The 19,385-nt window shown below is 36.7% G+C and overlaps 1 protein-coding gene across 1 annotated transcript in view; it reads left to right on the forward strand.

Annotated features, from left to right (window-relative positions):
- LOC131041559 (peroxisomal nicotinamide adenine dinucleotide carrier) overlaps positions 1-19,385 on the forward strand; it is a 53,777-nt gene that overhangs the window by 5,779 nt on the left and 28,613 nt on the right. The window contains exons 4-6 of the mRNA XM_057974686.2: positions 14,214-14,344; positions 14,612-14,666; positions 15,301-15,477. Coding sequence (XP_057830669.1) covers positions 14,214-14,344; positions 14,612-14,666; positions 15,301-15,477 — 363 coding nt within the window. The remainder of the gene's footprint in view (positions 1-14,213; positions 14,345-14,611; positions 14,667-15,300; positions 15,478-19,385) is intronic.

Below are 19,385 nucleotides of genomic sequence, written 5' to 3' on the forward strand. Positions count from 1 at the left end.
AACAACACATTGCACCATATCTTCAATGAAAAGAGTATGTTCAATTACAAGTCTTAGCAACAATTTCTTCTTCTCCTACTCTACTCCTACTCTAACTTCTAATGATCTAACTACTAACTATCTTCTATTCTTCTACTACTCACTATTCTATTAACCTTTACAAATGAGAGCACCGAGCCTTATATAGATAGCTCATTACAATGAATGGCTCAGATTGATTCACACTCAATGGCTAGGATCGACAAATAGAAGCTCTAATTAGGGTTTGTTACAACCACCATTACATTGACCAACGAGAGATGAGGGTAAGTAAGGTAAATAATATTTGATGTAGTGCCACGTGTCACTTAGTCCCTCCTTGAATGAATGTTGACCTGGTAGTCTGGTACCCTTTGATTGAACGAATGGTGACTGGAATGCCACCTTAACTTGGCTTATAGATTTGATTAACTTGTTGTTTTACCTCGAACAATTTCATCCTCATGTTTGGAAATTTTTCCCAATCTCAGAATCTTGAAATATTTCCTTCCTTGGCACTCTTTGATATTGAAATTTCTTGATGCAGTTCTTGATTTCTTGATGTGAAATCCTTTGTGCTCATGTCTTGAACTTGCTTTCCTTCATTTGTTTGCCATCAAGGTGAAGTCTTCTTCATGTTTGATCTAGTCCACATCCTTTCCTTTGGAAATCCTTGTCTTGGAATCCTCTTCCCATCCTTGAAATGTTGATCTTCCTCATTCGAATTTGTGATGTTGTCCTTGCAATATGCTTGTCATCTTGGAGCTGATCCTTCATCATTTGTCGCTTTGAAGTGCTGAGATCTTGGTATCCTTCATCATTTGTCGCTTTGAAGTGCCGAGCTTTTGGTATCCTTGCAAGCTGCATCCTCCTTCACCTCAAGCCTTGATCTGTTGATCATCATGCTTCCCTTCCTTGTAGCAGACCTTCAAAACAATTAAACATTGAATCAAACACCCATGTGATAAACTTTATTTCAACCTTGGGTGGGAAATCTATCCCCATACGGACAGATCAGTTCTCAAAACATCCGCATTATCCTTGTCCCTTCCCTCATTTGGTGGAGATTTGATGCCTATAGGGACTACTTTGTTATTTATCTTCATTTGAATTGATTTGTCCCTTCCTTTTTGATTTTGTCCTCAAGTGGAAATCTGACCCACATCGGGACTCATTGTTTTTGAAATTTTGTTTGATTTGATCACCATTTGATGGAGTGGAAATTCGAACCCCATCAACACACTTCAATGTTCCTCACTTTGTCCTCACAAATAATTTTTCAGAATTAATTAAGGCTCCGATTTCAAATAGTTTTCAGACCTGTAAGCTCATGAAAAGTAGAAATTCAACATTAGGTAACACAAATTCTGGAAAATACAAGAGATTTGATCAAAATCTGGGAAATTTGTCCTCAAAAGTCTTGATTTTCAGACTTAGGATAAGTCTGATTGCAATAAATAAGTCTGAAGACACCCTTGTAAACTCAGAAAATGGCATATTTGATGCAATCTCAGGTCTGATTTCTGAGTATAAAGTTTGAGGACACCCCTGGAAATGGTTGATTTAGGTGTTGGAAAGTTGTCTCAGATTTGATTTTCTGAGTACCAAGTCTGAAGACAACCTGGTGTACTCAGAAAATGACTGATTTGAAGCTCAAAAAAGTATACCCAGGTCTAAATACACTCTGAAAATGGTGTATTAAAGTTTGATTTTCTGATATTGAAGTCTGAATTCACCCTGAAAGTGGATGATCTTGGCTGCCCCAATATGTTTCAGGTCTGAATTCTGAGTTTGGAGGCCTGAATACACTCAGAAAATGATTGATATTAATGGCTGGAAGTGGTCACAGCCATGGCACACCTCCACACTTGAGTTGTTTTGCCTTTCCTAACTCCAAAATGGCCTCTCTTGGGCACAAACAAGTGGCTGGGAATGATATCTCAGCCTGAGAATAATTCTGGAAATTGTGCTTCAGACTGGGCCAGCAATGGTGTCTTCGCAAAATACCTTCAATCACTCAACAATGGTGCCCAAAACAGAGTCGCCTTGCACAAATGATGGCTGGAAATGGTCCAAGAACAAATCATTGTTTGCTGGGAACGGAGTTTCAGATTTGCACAAAAAATGGCACCCAAGAACAATGTCACAAACATGCCCAGCAGTGGCATCAAACACAAATGTAAGCAAAGTCGCCCTTTCATTAACAATGGTGCCACTTGAAAATTACTCCAAATCGCCCATGAATGTGGCTCAACCAGCCACAAAAACAAAATGGCTGCTCCTAGCTATGGTGGCACCACATACACAAATTGCCTTAATCAATGATGGCACTTGTAAATCTTTCCACCAATGGCGCAATCAGCCACACTTGGATAATTTTGATCCTTCAAACCAGCAATGGCACCTTCACTAAGCCTTCAACCTGTCAAATCAATGGAAATATAATAATATTATAATGTTGGCTGGGTACATTTATTCATGCTTTTGCCTTGAGAGTACACCACACAAGCAATGTGGGATAAAAAATAATTCCTCTTAAATCAGCCTGGTGGAAAATTGATTCTCATTGGGATAACACATTTGATATTAAATGTAATCCACTTGTCATTAAATGTTTGCAACAAGGCAAAAATAATTAAATTTAAGCACACTTGTCATTTAAATCTTCCACTTGCATTTAATTCCAGCCACCTGGGGAAAATCGATCCCCATTTGGACAAATAATTCTCATTAAAAATTCATCATTACTCATCACATAAGGCCTTGGGGGAAAAATGACCCTCATTTGGACACAAAATACTTGTCCTCACTTAACTTCGCATCCTTCATTTTCCATCCTTGGGGAAATTCAAACCTCATCTGGACAAATTGTAGTGCTTGACTTAGTCATTTTTACCTTTGGTGGAAAAACGTGGTCCATCGAGACAACTATGGTGGAGAATCCCGATGCATCAAGACTTTCCCCAAAAAGTCAGTTCATGAGGGGAAAAATGCAACTTATTGGGACTGAGATCATTTTATCATTAAAATAAACTTTTTTCCTCAAAATATGTAGTGGAAAATCATGCCCCATTAGGACAAAGTCTATTTATGCCCTCAAAACTAAGTGGAAAAATGCTTCCCATCGGGACAATTAACTTTTATGCCTTAATTTCACGGGGAAAAATGCCTTCCATCAAGACTATGATGATTTTCACACTGTGAAGTCCCACACTTATCAAATTTTATCATTTCGCTCAGCGGAATTTCTATTTCCATCGGCACTTTCAACATTTTAACTAGATTTGAGTAGGGGAAAATAGGGGTCTTGTTGATGTGTTTTTCATGCACATTGCAACACATAATAAAATACCAAAGGCACTCTATCCTGTCTTGATCAAAATCTCCTCGGATGCTAACTTATATGATCAACCAAGACGACTCCAAGGTTTCTTTAGTCAGATCTTGACGTGTAGATAACTCAATTGGTTGATGTGATTGCTGATAATCCAAGGGGACTTACGTTGAGTACTTGAATGTTGAACGTTTGGATGTTGCTGGAACTTAGATTCTAACTACTTGCTTGGAAAATAAAAGAGCAAAAGACATAAGGTTCAAGGAGTCTAATCTAATCCTAAGAATGTAGGAACGATGTACAATCTTTGGTGAAACTCGACTAAGCCTTGCTTTGACATGCAAAGCAAAAACTCCACAAAGCTTAGTGCGATCTTTTAAGGTAAGTACATGATGTTCAAATCACTATCAACGACAAGGATACCATCAAGGCAATGCATATCAAAGTGTGAATAGCAATTGAAGTTAAGCTTATTTAAGAATTCTAGTTGACCACACAAGGCAAACTTACAATCAGCAAATTGCTAGTGGTATGGATGTATGACTTTCACCATTGATCATGCACAAAGTTCTTTCATTCATCTAAACAACATGCAAATGAATTGAGAAGTAGAGACCATGCAACGTGTTGAAATAACACATCAAATTCTCCATAGCTTCAATGAAATCATATGCTCTTTACAACAAGATCTTGGCAACAATCTTTGCCTTCTCCTAATCTAACTTCTATTCTAATTGCTATCTATGAACTATTCCGTTACTTCACTATTATTCTACTCTTGTTAACCATTTTACAAATGGGAGATTTGAGCCTTTTATAGTGCTCTCAATACAATTCGATGGCTCAGATTGATTCTCAAATCAGTGGCCAAGATTGAAACCCTAATTAGGGTTTGTTACAACAAACTTCCTTCTGGCCAATAAGATCATTACAATGAATTGGACACATGTCTATCTTGATTTCTAACCAATGAGAGAATAGGTTAGGTACATTAAATAGTATTTGCTCAGGCGCCATGTGTCACTTGCTCCACCATGAGATGAATCAGGGTCATTGAACTTGGACTTGCTGATCTGGAAGTAACTTGATTGGCTTGAATGTGAATAGGATGCCACATCAGCCTCTTCTGAAACTTTTTCCATTCCTTGATCACGTTCACTCTTCTTTACTCACTTGGAAATTTTCCTCCTTGTAATGCATTCACAATCTCAACCTTTGAATCATGAAGTATTTTCTTCCTTAACCTTTTTTGATCTTGAAATTCCTTGCCTTGGACTTGGAACATGTTGATGTCTTGAATAGTAGACTTTGATCCTTTGGAAACCATGTGATGTGTATCCTCATCATGCATCTTTGAGGTATCTTCTATCATGTTGATGACCATGATGTTGAAATGTGAAGCATGTGCTTCCCTTGGAACATTGAGCTAGACCTCAATTTATGGATCTCCTTGTTGACTTGGCTCAAATGTGTTGATATTGTGATACTCTCTATCTCTACACTTTCAAGCTTTCAGTCTTCCTCTATGATGCCAATTCGCCTTCTCTAAGTTGCCTTGATTTGTAGTGGTATCTTCCCTGACAAGAAACCATACGAAGCTAGAAGAGTATTTGAAGGACGATTTAAAACTTAATTTCAAAAATATTCCTAAGTTCTGATTTCTTGTGAATACAAATGCTTTCAGATTTACAAAATCAAAACTTAGAATCATTTATGTTAAATTCTGGAAGATAACATGATAGTTCATTCAATTTGCATTACAAAACCTGATTTTTGTGCCTCTAAAAAGTCTGATTATTACTCAGAAATCTGAGATATATCCTTCTCTCTTAACTTCTGGGATGATTGATTAAGTTCTGCGATTTGATCTTTGAGTCAAGGATGAATAAAGTTTAGTCACCACCCAGAAATCAGAATTCAATCGACTTAGGCTTTGGTCATGGACCAGCCCTTTGATTCTTCTCCCACATGACTTGATGTTTGAAAATCTTCGTCTGTATCTTCTTAAGGCAATTTCGCAATACTCCCCTCTTTTGGAATTAATGTTTTGAGTTTTATCCTTGGCACGAATTTCGCCGAGTCTTTCTTTGATGCAGATTTGAAACAACCTTGTTTGATGGAGGTTGGTGGATTCCTCCTTTTTCCTTAGGCAAGTTTGATAAAACTCCTTGAAGTGATTTTAGATAACCTGCTGCTGTGCGAATTTAGAAGAGCAGAGATAATTCGATTTAAATTTGTTTCCATGTAAAAAGGCTTCCCTTCCATCATATATAAGCCTTGAATGGGAAGTCACACCCTTCCACCTTCTCATGAAGGCTGACTTGGCAAATAAATGAAACGTTTTGTTTCTAAAACTTTCTCCTACGTAATTCGCCTTGCTTTTGTATATGCCCAACTGACTTGATGTTTGATGAAACATCTTCCAATTTTGCCTCATTACTTGTGAAACTTAGTTCGCTTCATGTTCCTTCCCTCTTCAATTTGCAAATAGGTAGATTTAAACTTTAATTTCCCCACAATTATCTTGTTTCTCTTGAAGTAAATGGGCGGATTTCTTCTTCTATGTTTTTAGAGGTTAACCTTTTACCTTCTTACCTTTCTCATCAATCTATGATGATCCGCACCCTTTCATCTTCTTAAGAAGGTCAACTTTCTATTAACTTAAGTCAGTGTGCATCTCTTTTCTTATCAACTTAAGTTGATCCGCATCCTTTGCTTTGTTTTGGGAGGTTAAATTTGACTAAGGCGATTTTGCTTCCAATCAACCTAGGTTGTTGCGCATGCACTTTACTTAGAAACTTCCTATCAACCTAAGTTGATCCGCAAGCCCTTTCCTATCTTTGAGGGTTGATATCTTACTTAGGAATTTTTTACTTCCTATCAACCTAAGTTGATCCACAAGCTCTTTCCTTAGAAAATTTAACTTCCTATTAACCTAAGTTGATGCGCAGGCTCTTGCTTGATGTTGGAGGTTGAAATTTTTCTTTTTTTTTACCTTGATGGTTGATTGATCCTTAATATTTTTTTGACCTCTAAAGTTGATTGACTTCTTTGTTTGAGGAGGTAAATTGTCCAAGTCCATTGCCTTATAATTTTGCTCTCTCCTAAAGATGAAAATTAAAATGCAAAAGGGAGGGACTTCATTATTCAAGAAAGATTTTATTTCCTTCAAAATCATTATTTTCCCAAAATCAAAGCCTAGAAGGGAATTTCCTAGTACGTTCGCCTTAACTCCTTTCTAACAACCTTGGCAATTCTTGCAACATATTGACATTATTGACAACCTACATGTTCAAGCAATTTTGCAATGTGACCACAACCTGACATCTCTTACTCATTAGCAAAGGTTAACGACTAAAGAAACTAAGAAAACTAAGACACCTAATCTTAAGCAAAAAGTGGGGGTCCCCATTTGCAATGGGACGATGTGTGAAAACGTCACAACAGTTCCATTAGGATTTTGTGCATTTTAAACTTTTTTTACCTCCTAGGAGTGAAAAGACGACTCCTATAGGGACCTTTAGCACCTGTGCATAGAAATCACACCAATTCGCAACATTTTTATCATTTTTCACTCTCATTTCAAGGCAAAATTGAAACTCAACACCTAGCAAGAATAAATCAAAACTCTAAGATGACCTGATACTTGGATAATTTTATCAATTTTAACATCCTCTTGCATTTTGATCGACATCCTCTCATAAGCAAAGGCTAAAACTAGGAAACTACTGCTAAACTAAGATAACCTAAGCGAAACATCTACCCTAAAAAAGCAAAAAAGTGGGGGAGTCCCCATTTGCAACGGGGTGATGTGTGAAAATGTCACAACATTCCCCATGGCTAATTAATGCCTGTAACTTAATAACAGTGCAAACTGGTCTGATCGTTGGTCATATCACTGGAGGCTTTTGATTCCTTTCCTTTATATCTCTCAATGTGGGGGAGAGGTCACACCTCTTCATTATGTATGCCCTTTGGCAAGAGGCACACCCTTTCACCCTTAGCACCTTTGAAAGAGCGTGACTCTTTATTATTTCTGCCCTTTGAAAGGGACACAACCTTTCACAATCAGTTCTGCACTCCTCATTTAAATCAGATCTGCACTTCTGATTTCCAAATTGTCTCTCTCATATGAGGTTCTCTTCTCCCTTTTATATTTCATGTTTGAGGGAGTCACAACCTTTCATTTCATGTCTTTTGACCATTCATTAACTTAATTAGAATTTAATTATATTTAATTATACTTGTATATTTTAATTTTAATTTTATTATTATTAATCACCGTTAACTTGTATTTCAAAGTGGGGACATTACATAGAGATGCAAGATTAGAGGTGTTACTAGTCCAACTAAGGCTCCAATTGCGAACTTTCCTTTGGAACATTCACTTGAGACACATAAAGACATAAATGGTACTATTCTACTTTGGATAAGTACATGTGAATGAACTTCCTCAATCAAATGAATGTCCTTGGAGAAAAGGAAAAATGATCACTGGTTCAATGATTGACTATATTCATTTTCTCTATTTTCTGATCTTTTTCAGGATTCTGAACCACAAAAGTGTTTTAAGGCACAAGGGATACTAGAATGGGAAGTTGCTATGAAGGTTGAATATAATGCATTGATGAAAAATCAAACTTGGAAGTTAGTCGAATTGCCTCCAAGCAAAAAGCTTATTGGGTGCAAATGGGTCTATAAAGTAAAATGAGAAGTGGTGGTTCATTAGAAAATTACAAGGCACATCTTGTTGCTAATGGATATTCACAACATGAAGGTACAGACTTTGAAGAGACTTTTGCTCCTGATGTAAAGATGGTCACATTTTGGTTGCTTCTCTCCATTGTCATTCTATTTGGTTGGAAGATGTATCAAATAGATGCCAAAACTGCCTTCTTGAACAGGGACTTGGATGAGGTAGTCTATATTGTGTAGCTTGAAGGTTTTCAGGTTCCTTGATGTGAGCATTTGGTTTACAAGTTAATGAAGTCCTCTTAAGGGCTTAGGCAGACACCTTGAGCTTGGTATCTTAAAATTGACAAACATCTAAAAGATTCTGCATTCAAAATGAGACTTTCTAATCCATATCTTTATGTCAAAAGTGATGGTAATGATATTGTATAATTGAATATGTTGATGATCTTGCCATTAGAGGTAGCATAGAGATTGCAGGCTAGCAAGTGAAATCAAAGTTGTGTGCAGTTTTTGAAATGTTAGATCTAGGCCTTCTACACCAAGAATTGAGTTTTGGCATAAAACTTTCATTGTTCAAATTGAGTATGCTAGGAGTCTTTTGGAGCGTTTTGGGATGGCAAATTGTAACTCAACTTCTACACCTGTGGAGATCATTAAAGTAATTTATGTTTATTGTAATGTCACTATTTAATTGCACAATGCAGTTAGGTTTACCTGGTTAAACCATAGAGAAATAATCTCAGAAACTAGTAAATTGTTTAATCCACAATTGTAAAATTAAGACAAATTAACAACAAAGATAGTAAATTCATATTTACTTGTTACACAGCAGAACCGATTTGAACAATGACAGTGATCCTTTTAATTAAATTCTCACACAGTTATAGTGGCCTGGAATTAAGAGAGAGAAAATATCAGAAAACAGGAAGAAGTCCTATTCAACAGTTTCAAACATACACTTATATGCCTGACAGAAAATTGATTAGGGAACGGAGAGTTCATTAATATTTACAGCAGAACATCAGTGATTGTTTGGTTTAGACTTAGCCATGTTATTAATGATGTGATCAGTTTTCCACTTGCCCAGAGAGAGACAGCGAGTGGTAGAGGTGGTTCATCATGCCAAACCCAAGTCCAGGAGCAGTCACTTGCCCTCCTGGCCTACTGGTTCATTCTTACTCAGTTGGTGGAGTACTTGGGTGGGCAATTGACCCCCCTACAGATCCACTGGTAACCTGGTACAGTAGGAACTAGTTTGATAGTTACAAGAACAGAGCATTGTTCTAATCTGTTTTACTGTTGAGAACTGTTAGTCTGTGCATTTATTAGTTCTTCCCAATTTAATGTATTTTGAAAGGAAATGACGCAGAAACCTGGGACAAACTAATAAGCAGCCTGTATCTTAAATTTAGTTCATTTACTGTTCCTGATTGATGATACCAAAGACAGATCCTACTTATCAGATTGTAAACATATGAATTTATGCCATATACTTAATTCTGGTCAAATTCATATTTCTTATCGTATTTTGATTATAGGCAGCATATATTTTTATTAGACATACAATGATCAGAGAAGATGCTGTTATGGTACGATTATAACCTTTTAGTGGAATTGATGCTGTAATAAATTAGGTAACATACGAAATTCAATCCATCTCATAAAATCTGAGTATGCAAACATACCTGGTGCGTTGCTTTTATTGCTGCTACGAATCCCGACTGTAAAGTCTCCGTCCTCTTTTCTTCTTATTTTTTCTTCCTCCTTTCTTCCAAATGAGGCCAAGGCGATCTTTTATAGTTGCCGCTACTTGTAGACAAGGGTCACGTCTTTTTTTAGAAGAATCGTGACATTTATTTTTTAATCACGATAGTTAAAAATCGCGGTCAAATAAACGATCGCATAAAATTATCATTAGTGTTTAACAGTAGTTAAGTTATATCGGATAGTTGCCTAAACAAATACTGAGGAATTATTAATCTGTATAGACGTGGGCCCGATTCTCATAGTAATTGTCCTGATTATAATTTGTTTATTCATTTAGAAATATTCATTTTAGTTAATAAATGTTTAATGAATTAAATTAATAAAACACTGTTTTATATATAGATTCAGTATTCTATAATTGATAAACAACTTAGTACATTATTAAGTTTTTGGACTGTGTTTTTCTGTGCAGTTATACATATATATTAAATCAATGTCAAAATTAAGAATACATCAATGTTTAGTACTATTTTTCATAGGGATATGACATTTATTTAATGGTCATTGTGTAATATATAGTTGTTTTAGTTAGTTTCTATTTCAGTCTTTCGTTCACAATTGTTTCGTTTAGAAACATCATCTTGTAATTGCTTATATGTATCCTTTCGTCTTCATAATTAATTCATGCAATTACAATTTCATGGTATCAGAGCCAATGAAGATTTTTTTGGTGAATTCTTTGAAAAACAAAGTTCGTGGTTTATTCCTAGAAATTTCGTAAAATTATCGTGGTGTTTAAAATTCATGGGTGCGTTGGTTCTCAGAATCACGACTTGTTCTTTTAGTTTTCGTGTGGGTTTCCATCAGCAAAATCGCATAGAGTTTGCCTTTTATGCATTTATGGCCAAAAGACTAGCAAACCATGTCAAAAAATCTACCAGGTACATTGATTCTAAATCTTCTCAGCATTTCACATTCAATAGAGATGTGGTTTTAGATGAAGAAGGTGGGTCCTTTCGGCTCTCTTCTCCCATCCAGCATCCTAAAGATCAGCCTCTACATACAAAAGATATAGGTGTTAGGCTTCCATTAGCTCCACCTAAAGGGAGGGATTCTGATGATTCTGAACTTGCAGTTGTGGAATCTCCTAGGCATGACATTGTTCCACCAGAGTTCCCTTACTAGAACCAAGATCAGCATCTAGATAATTTTATTCCAGGCAAACAAAGTCATGCTGATACACCTGATTTGGAAGTAGATAGTTCTTCTTGTAGGTATGTTTGCCATTGCGCCAAAAGATTGAGCTATCAACGCTCGCTACAAATGCTAGACTTACCTAGATCCACAGGAGGCGGTTAAGCCATGTCGTGAACCCCGAAGGAGGTGCTGACCACCAAGTCAACAATCTCCCCCTCAGTACCGACGAAATGAAGGGGATCTCCTAGGATTCGAACCCGTGACCCAAGGCTTTGATACCAATTGTAGGTATGTTTGCCATTGCGTCAAAAGCTCGAGCTATCAATGCCCGCTACAAACACCGGACTTACCTAGATCCATGGGAGGCGTTTAAGCCATGTCACGAACCTCGAAGGAGGTGCTAGCCACCAAGTCAACACTTCTCTCCATCCTAAGTGGTGGGAAAAGCTTATCAGTGATGTTTGAGATGATGAGCTTGTTGAGGGTAGATCTTCTAGAGGCAAGAGTAATAAGAAGAACACAGTCAATTTTGCTCTTATGATCAACATTCAGAGTGTTTATGAGCCCCAGACTTATTCAGAAGCAAAAGGTAAACTTGAATGGGAAAAGGCTATGAAAGTTGAACATCATAGTCTTTTGAAGAATAACACTTGGGTTCTGTCAGATCTTCAACCAGGGAAGAAACCCATTGGCTGCAAATGGGTCTATAAAGTCAAGTACAAAGCTAATGGAAGGCTTGATAAATACAAAGCTCAGTTGGTAGCTAAAGGCTTCTTGTAGAAAGGTGTTGACTATGAGGAAACCTTTGTTCCTACAACAAAGATGAGCACCATCCGACTGGTTCTAGCCATTGCAGCACAATTTGGTTGGAAAGTCCATCAAATGGATATGAAAAATGCCTTCCTCGATGGTGATTTGGAGGAAGAGGTCTACATGATGCAACCTCAAGGTTTCAAGGTTGTAGGTAAATAGCACCAGGTATGCAAATTGGTGAAGGCTTTTTATGGCCTAAAGTAGGCTCCCATGACATGGTACATCAAGATTGATCAATACTTGGCTGAACATGGCTTTTAGAGAAGTCCTTCAGATCCCAACTTTTATGTCAAGAGTGCTGGTAATGATATTATTTTTCTTGTCATCTATGTGGATGATATCATCATCATTGGTAATAGAGTACAGTTTCTTGAGCAAATCAAACAAAACTTGTGTCAGGTGTTTGATATGACAGATTTGGGATTTTTGCATTATTGTCTCGGTGTAGAGGTTTAGCAGACATGTGGTAGCATTTTCATTTCTCAGTCGAAGTATGCCAGGAGTTTGCTGGATAAGTTCAGAATGGAAAATTGCAAACCTTCATCTACACCTATGGAGAAAGGGCTGAAATCATCAGCCAAATTAAATTCACTAGTTGTCAGCCTTATCTATCTTACAACCACTAGACCTGATCTTAGTTGTGCTGTGAGCTACATATCTCGTTTCATGATAGCCCCTAAAGCAGAACATTGGGTTGCAACAAAGTGTGTATGAGATATGTGAAAGGGACACTAGACTTTGGCATTCTATATAGTAGGAGCAAAGATCCTCGGCTGATTGGTTTTACAGAGTCAGATTGGGCAAGTTTTGTTGATGACAGGAAGTCTACTTCTGGTTATGTCTTTAGTCTTGGTACGGGTGTAGTCACATGGACCAGTAAGAAGCAGCAGGCAGTAGCTCTTTCCTTGACAGAAGCAGAGAATCAGGGAATTGTTAAAGCAACATGTGAGGCACTATGGCTATGGAGGATGCTTTTTGACATGAAAATGTCTCAAGCAGGGCCTTCACCCTTGTTCTGTGACAATCAAGGGTTGTTGAAACTTGCCAAGAATCTAGTCTTCCACGAGTGAACTAAACACGTAGAGCTTCATTGTCATTTCATCCGATAGCTTGTTGAAGATGGAACTGTGGTCTTGCAGTATGTTCCAACTACAGACCAAACTGTAGACATTCTCACCAAGTCTCTGAGCCTAAACAAGTTTGTAAAATTTAGGGGGCAACATGGTGTAGTTGATAAGATGACCATTAAGGGAGGGTATTAAAGTATTTCATGTTTATTTAATGGTCATTATATAATATTTAGTTGTTTTTGTTAGTTTTTATTTCAGTCTTTCATTCACGATTGTTTCGTTTAGAAACATCATCTTGTAATTGCTTATATATGTATCCTTTCGTCTTTATAATTAATTCATGCAATTACCATTTCAGAGATTGGGCTGAATTTGTCAACCTCTGAAGATTTATCCCTAGTTGAAGAATCACACCACAAACAGTTCAGCTTGATATATCATACAACCACTATATTGGATCTTTGCTTTGTTGTTAGCTATCTCTATCAAGTTTTTGTCAAGATTGAAGCTTTCTAATTGGATAGCTACAAAATGAGTTTTGCAGTATGTCAAAGGCACTCTTTGACTTTGGCATGTTCTAATAGAGGATCGAAGATCATGGTTCAATTGTGTATTCAGACTCTGATCGGGCAGGATCTATGGATAATCAGTGGTCTACAATAAGCTACATCTTCTCCTTTCAACAAACTATACCTTTATCCATTGAAGCTGAGAACAAAGCAGCTGTAAGTGCTAGTTGCCATGTAGTTTGGTTATGTAGGATCTTGACAGATTCTTACATACCTCAGCATACTCCTACTCTGTTTTTTTGTCATAGGCAGGGAGTATTGAAGTCAGTGAACAATCTAGTTTATCATGCTCAAACTAACACATTGAGATTTTATTATTTGTATATTTTGCATCTGGTGAATTGTGAAGACACTTCTCTTCGTTTTTATTTTTCTCAAGATCAGACTGCTAATTTAATGAATAAACCACTTGGCCCTAGTTACTTTCTCAAATTTTGGGACAGGCTTCGTGTTGTTTCTGATTTAGTCATTAAGGGGGGAATTAGTATATGTATATATAGTATGATACTAGGATAAAGTGTATGTAATAAGTGTGATTAAGTGTAGGTCATTAAAGAAGGTTGTGGTGGTTGTAGATTTTGCAGCTCTTAGTGAACTTGTTTTACTCTCTTTTGATATGGTTGTTGTACCATTTAATATGGTGGATGTAATAGTACCTTTCTCAATCTATATATTGCTGCTTCTCTTTATGGAGTAATTCATTCCTAGAAAATTTCTCTATCTCATTTCTTTGCATTTACTAACAACAATTGCTGATATTTTTTTTTCCAAAACACTGCAGGATCTAACAAAAGTCTTCTTGACATGTAGGGTGTTTACTATTATTTCTACCAGATCTTTAGAACAAGAGCAGAGGCTACTGCACTTAGACATCAGAAGAGAGGCACAGGTGATGGCTCTGTTGGCATGCTCTCTTCACTTCTTTCTGCAGCATTGGCTGGGTATGTATTTCAGTGTAATCTGTGGGTAGTTACAAATTTGTATTTAGAAATTGCACAATCAGTTGTGCTTTCATGAAATTGCCTTTTTGCTTTTCAGTTTCAAATAATAGACACATATTAAATGTGAACAATTTGGAAATGTATAATATTGGATTTTGTACAGCGAGTATAGACCAGAATGTTAGGATCAGAGTTCTCTTACAAAATGAATTGCTGTCTCACTACAGTGGCCTTTTGGTCTTAACTTTTGTCCTGCATTGTGGGCAGGTGCTTGAATGTATTGCTGACAAATCCTATATGGGTTGTGGTCACACGCATGCAGGTATTCTTATAGAATCAGAAACGTGTCCAAAATATTTTATCAAACATTCCAAATTTTATTGCCAGCTGATCAGAACTTATAAATTTACAAATTAATTAGGAATTACTAGGTATTTACAATCAAACCGTTTCTTTCTGTATGTCTACTTTGCATTCCCAAAAGTTACCTTTATGTTAACTCTGGGCATTTCCTTTATTATGACATCTTGGTGTAACATATATATAATGTGCTAATTTTCATTAAATGTTTGTGATTGATTTTGTCTTATGTTTGATTTAGTTTTATATTGTATTTCTTTCTATTCACATTCCATAAAATTTAATAGTTTATAAGGCTTCTGGACTTCTGTGCCTCTCGTGATATCATCCTATCATAGGTTCAAGAAATTACAGTGTATACTATCCAGGATAATTTTCAGCACAATTTTAGTAAATACAAAAGATTATGATGTCTATCTAGATGATAACATTGTTGATATGTAAGTTGTTCTCAGTTTTTAAGGAAGGATTTCTTTGGGAAATGATTTGTTCTAGATATCTTTATTTCTCACTCAAATATTTTATCTACCATACAAATTTCTTAATTCAAAAAATTCCTTGCATTAAATCTGACTTGACCTGATTTCTTCATACAGACACAGGCACAAGCACAAAAAAAGATTCTGGAGGTGAAGGGATCTTTAAAGGAGAGTGATTCCCATGATATAAAAACTTTACTCGTTGATTCTGCTACTAAAAATAAGCTAGCTGAACCTGTAAAATTAAGAGAGCATGGTTTCAAAGGGATTCAGCCTTATAAAACCAGTCATGCGGTGTGTGCACAATTCTTTCCTCTTATCATTGTTCAAACTTGTTGAAGTTTATTGTTATGATGGCTTTTCGCTGTTTTTGAAAAGAATATCATGTTGCTTTCTAAGTAGTATTATCTGTTTACAATATAAATTTTATACCTTGTAAGTTTTTTAGTTCTTTTCTTGTATCCTTGTCAAAGGCTGGACTAGAATTCAGTTTCCTTTATATGCAGAAATGGGATGGATATAACTTAAACAATGAAAGCATGCTGAACTTTATGTATCCAAGTTCAATAAGAATGATAGATTATTAACGGAAAAGAGAATGCAAACCAATACATAAGAGAACAGCAGATTTACTTGGAAAACCTAAGAAAGGAAAAACCACGGTGAGAGTCAACTCCCAATATATGAACAATATTACAATCTGTTTTAAGGCTCACTGCCTAAGGAAGCTCACTGTTCCCAGAAAGGACTTGCAGCTGAAGTTCACTACCTTAGGACAAGATACAAAGAACTTGCCAAGGAGACTCACTATCTTTGAGCAAGATACATGAAAATATGAGTTACAATGAATAAGCCTTTAGCATCAATGCATCCAACAATCTCCCTGGAATGTAGCTGCTCTTGATACACTGCCTCAAGCAACCATTTGACAATTCAGCACTAGAACTTCCACCACACACTTCCACTGCCTCAAATTCACATCTTCTACAATCCACACACTTTGCAAATGAAATGACCTTCTATATGGATCCTTCTTGACATCTCAAAACTCCAATTAGGCTGGCTGGAGCAAGGGACAAGGAATGATCCCAACAAAACATTTTTTCTATGAAAGCTGGTCCTATCCAAGAGATATAAAGGATCTAAAGACAACATAATACATCTTCCAATGCATCCCCAAATATCACACATGTTGGCGCACATCCTCCCAAGTCAGCAACATGGTAACATCTAGCCCATAACCAGTCGACCCAAAACACATCTTCTAAAAGAATCTACTCAATGTGGATCCCCACAAGGCATAGTAGGACCCAAATACACCTCATCACAATCTCCAATGTTGGCGTAGACCCCAAAGGCATAGCCAAAGCAAAAGAACAAGCCCTATCGCCCAGATAACTGATAATCACCCTGAAAACCAACACCAGACAATATGTGTCATGTCCCCTGTTTGAAATCCTAATAATGAGGTCCTCATCCAAAGGTTAGCTCTGGGAGACAGTCCAAATTCAGAAGTCTCATATGGAGATGAATTTATAAATAAGACTCAAGCCGATATAGTATCAATAATGATTAAATACTATACCAAAAAAGAAAATAGGATTGACAAAAAGCAATTCTAATCAAATGGATATCTTAATGAAATAGCTGATTACATATGAGGAAGCTACAATAAAAGGATATACAAAGACAAAGGGTCTAACAAAGGTGGAGGTCTATAAGGGAAGGCATTGATTAAGAAACTAATTAAGTCTTCATTGGCAGACTGTCATGACCCTACATTGATTGGGAGATTACACCATCGAAGCTGATCAATTAGGCTCGGACTGTTAAACAAACAGTTATGCAACAAATCAACTATGATTTATAGTAATTACCTAAGGGAAACACAGCATTATACTATAAGGGGTGGTGCTATTAGGAGGAATGTTTGGGATAAACAACATTGAAAGTAACATCGATTAATAATGATAAGACAAGCAAAGTAACAATCGATTAGAATACTGATCGGTATTTAGGATAATCATCCATTTGTTAAGAAGAGACATTGGGTATGTCTCTTGGAGGCATCATACCTCACTTGCATAGTATAAGAAGGGAATTGATCCCTCTCAATCAGGCAGTCAAGTACAATCAGATAAAAACACATTCAGAAACCATGAATTATCTTATTGACATTCTTCATTGAATCGGTTCATAAAGCACTGCCTCTTGGCACGATACGGACACATACTTATAAGGGATAATCAGGGACACCACTGCATTATTATCAGTTCAATCTAATCTCAGAATTATAAGTAACATCTTATTTATTTCTATCATATGGCAGACCAATCAATATTTTTACATAATGATCTCAGCATTAATATTCTGAATTTACTCCACATCATTATGAACTCAGCATTAAGACACTAATCTGTCATCATTGGATTTGATTATAGTAACAATAATTAGAGTTAATCATGTCCTATTATGAATTGGCTATCTTAGGCACTTACAACTATGTCAGTTAGACATGCTAAAATGTATTTAATATATTTATGGTCTACATCATTCATTGTAAATATGTAACATACATCTTTAAAGGATAATTAAGTGTGTTTGCAAATTAGAAATACATCCTTGTGGGGGACGGGTATGAGATGTAATGGAGGGGTAATGAGGGACTTGTAAGTAGACTGTTCTAGAATAACCCAAGCGGCATCTAGGACCTTGAGAGTCCTTACCTTGAGGAGTCAAGTCACCCAGTTACATTCTCTACCTGAGCTCACAAGACATTGTTAGCCTAGGAGAAAGGGGACTTGAGAGGTAAGTAAGTATGAGCCACCAAGTGGAGCAAGAGGGTTGTAGAAGGCAACCTATCTTGGGCTTGATGTAGAAATGGCTACAAGCAAATCCTTCATGTCTCTTTCCCCAACTCTTATGTGCTGTACAATTAGTAATTGAATAATAATGAAATGCTGTTTAATCCTAACAATAAGCCGAATATGTATCTATGTATATGCTCTTATGTTTTGTGTGCAGGATTTAATACAAGATCTCACTATATTAAACAAGAGATTATTTGGTAAGAGTTAAAACCCTAACCCTAATTGGTGTAATTTGTAATTTTTAGGTCATAACTAGGGCATATTGAAAATGGGACATTACAATATGTGACACCAAAAAGATCAACACCTGCCATGCAGACCACATAGAGACATCCCTTGAACATTCAACAACACTTCCATATACTTCTTTCACACTTTCATGCAAATACAAGCTGGCACAACCAAACTTATACAGAGTTCTTCATACTCGGATGCCCAGACAACACAATCATGAAACAAAACATCAACAATCATACTTGCAGTACGCATCATCACCTGAAAGCTAAATAGAGACATAGCACAAACATTATAAGAACCTCCCCCATGTCGTGGTAGCAAAGGTAACAACGCAGAGAAATGTGGAGCATTTTCCCAACCAATCTTAACAAACCATCAACCTGCTAACATACTGCGATTACCAGACACATCTTATGCAACACCTATGACCTGAAAAGATAGGAGTGCAATGTTCACAAAACAACAAGTTAAGCTCCATATTGCAAGACCACATCATTAAATGTGGGGGAATGCAGAGCATTCTCCAAACAGTCTTCAACACACTTCCTGCACTTTCACACCTCATCAATCTTCAACGATTAGAATCTTCCTGTAGCATCATTTGATCACTTAGGAGCAACCAGAGAGACATCACAACAGCTTGTAGCGAGTACAAGACCATCAGCAACATATCCACTTTATCATCATGCTTCTCATCCTCATCTTAATATGATAACACCATGATGACATCTCTGCCATCCAAACATGAGCATCAGCACCATCACTGTTCTTCAACAAACCAACAACATCATACAAGAGTCACAATATACTGAGTGTAGACACCAACATCATCATACAAGTGTCACAATATACTGAGTGTAGACATCAACACCAAGAAGGTGGACATCCACAACAATGAACATCTTCAACCATCAATCATCTGCACTATACATCAATGACAACACCTTATCACAACACAACACATCAGCAACATATACTTTGTAATGTCCCCTAATTAGTTACGCTTTAATTTAACCCAAATTTGGCCAAATCTATAAATAAGTAATTGAGTTTTATAGGCATACCTTTGCATATTGTTTTCCTGCAACAAAATTA

The sequence above is a fragment of the Cryptomeria japonica genome, chromosome 4, assembly GCF_030272615.1.
Source record: "Cryptomeria japonica chromosome 4, Sugi_1.0, whole genome shotgun sequence".
NCBI lineage: Eukaryota > Viridiplantae > Streptophyta > Pinopsida > Cupressales > Cupressaceae > Cryptomeria > Cryptomeria japonica.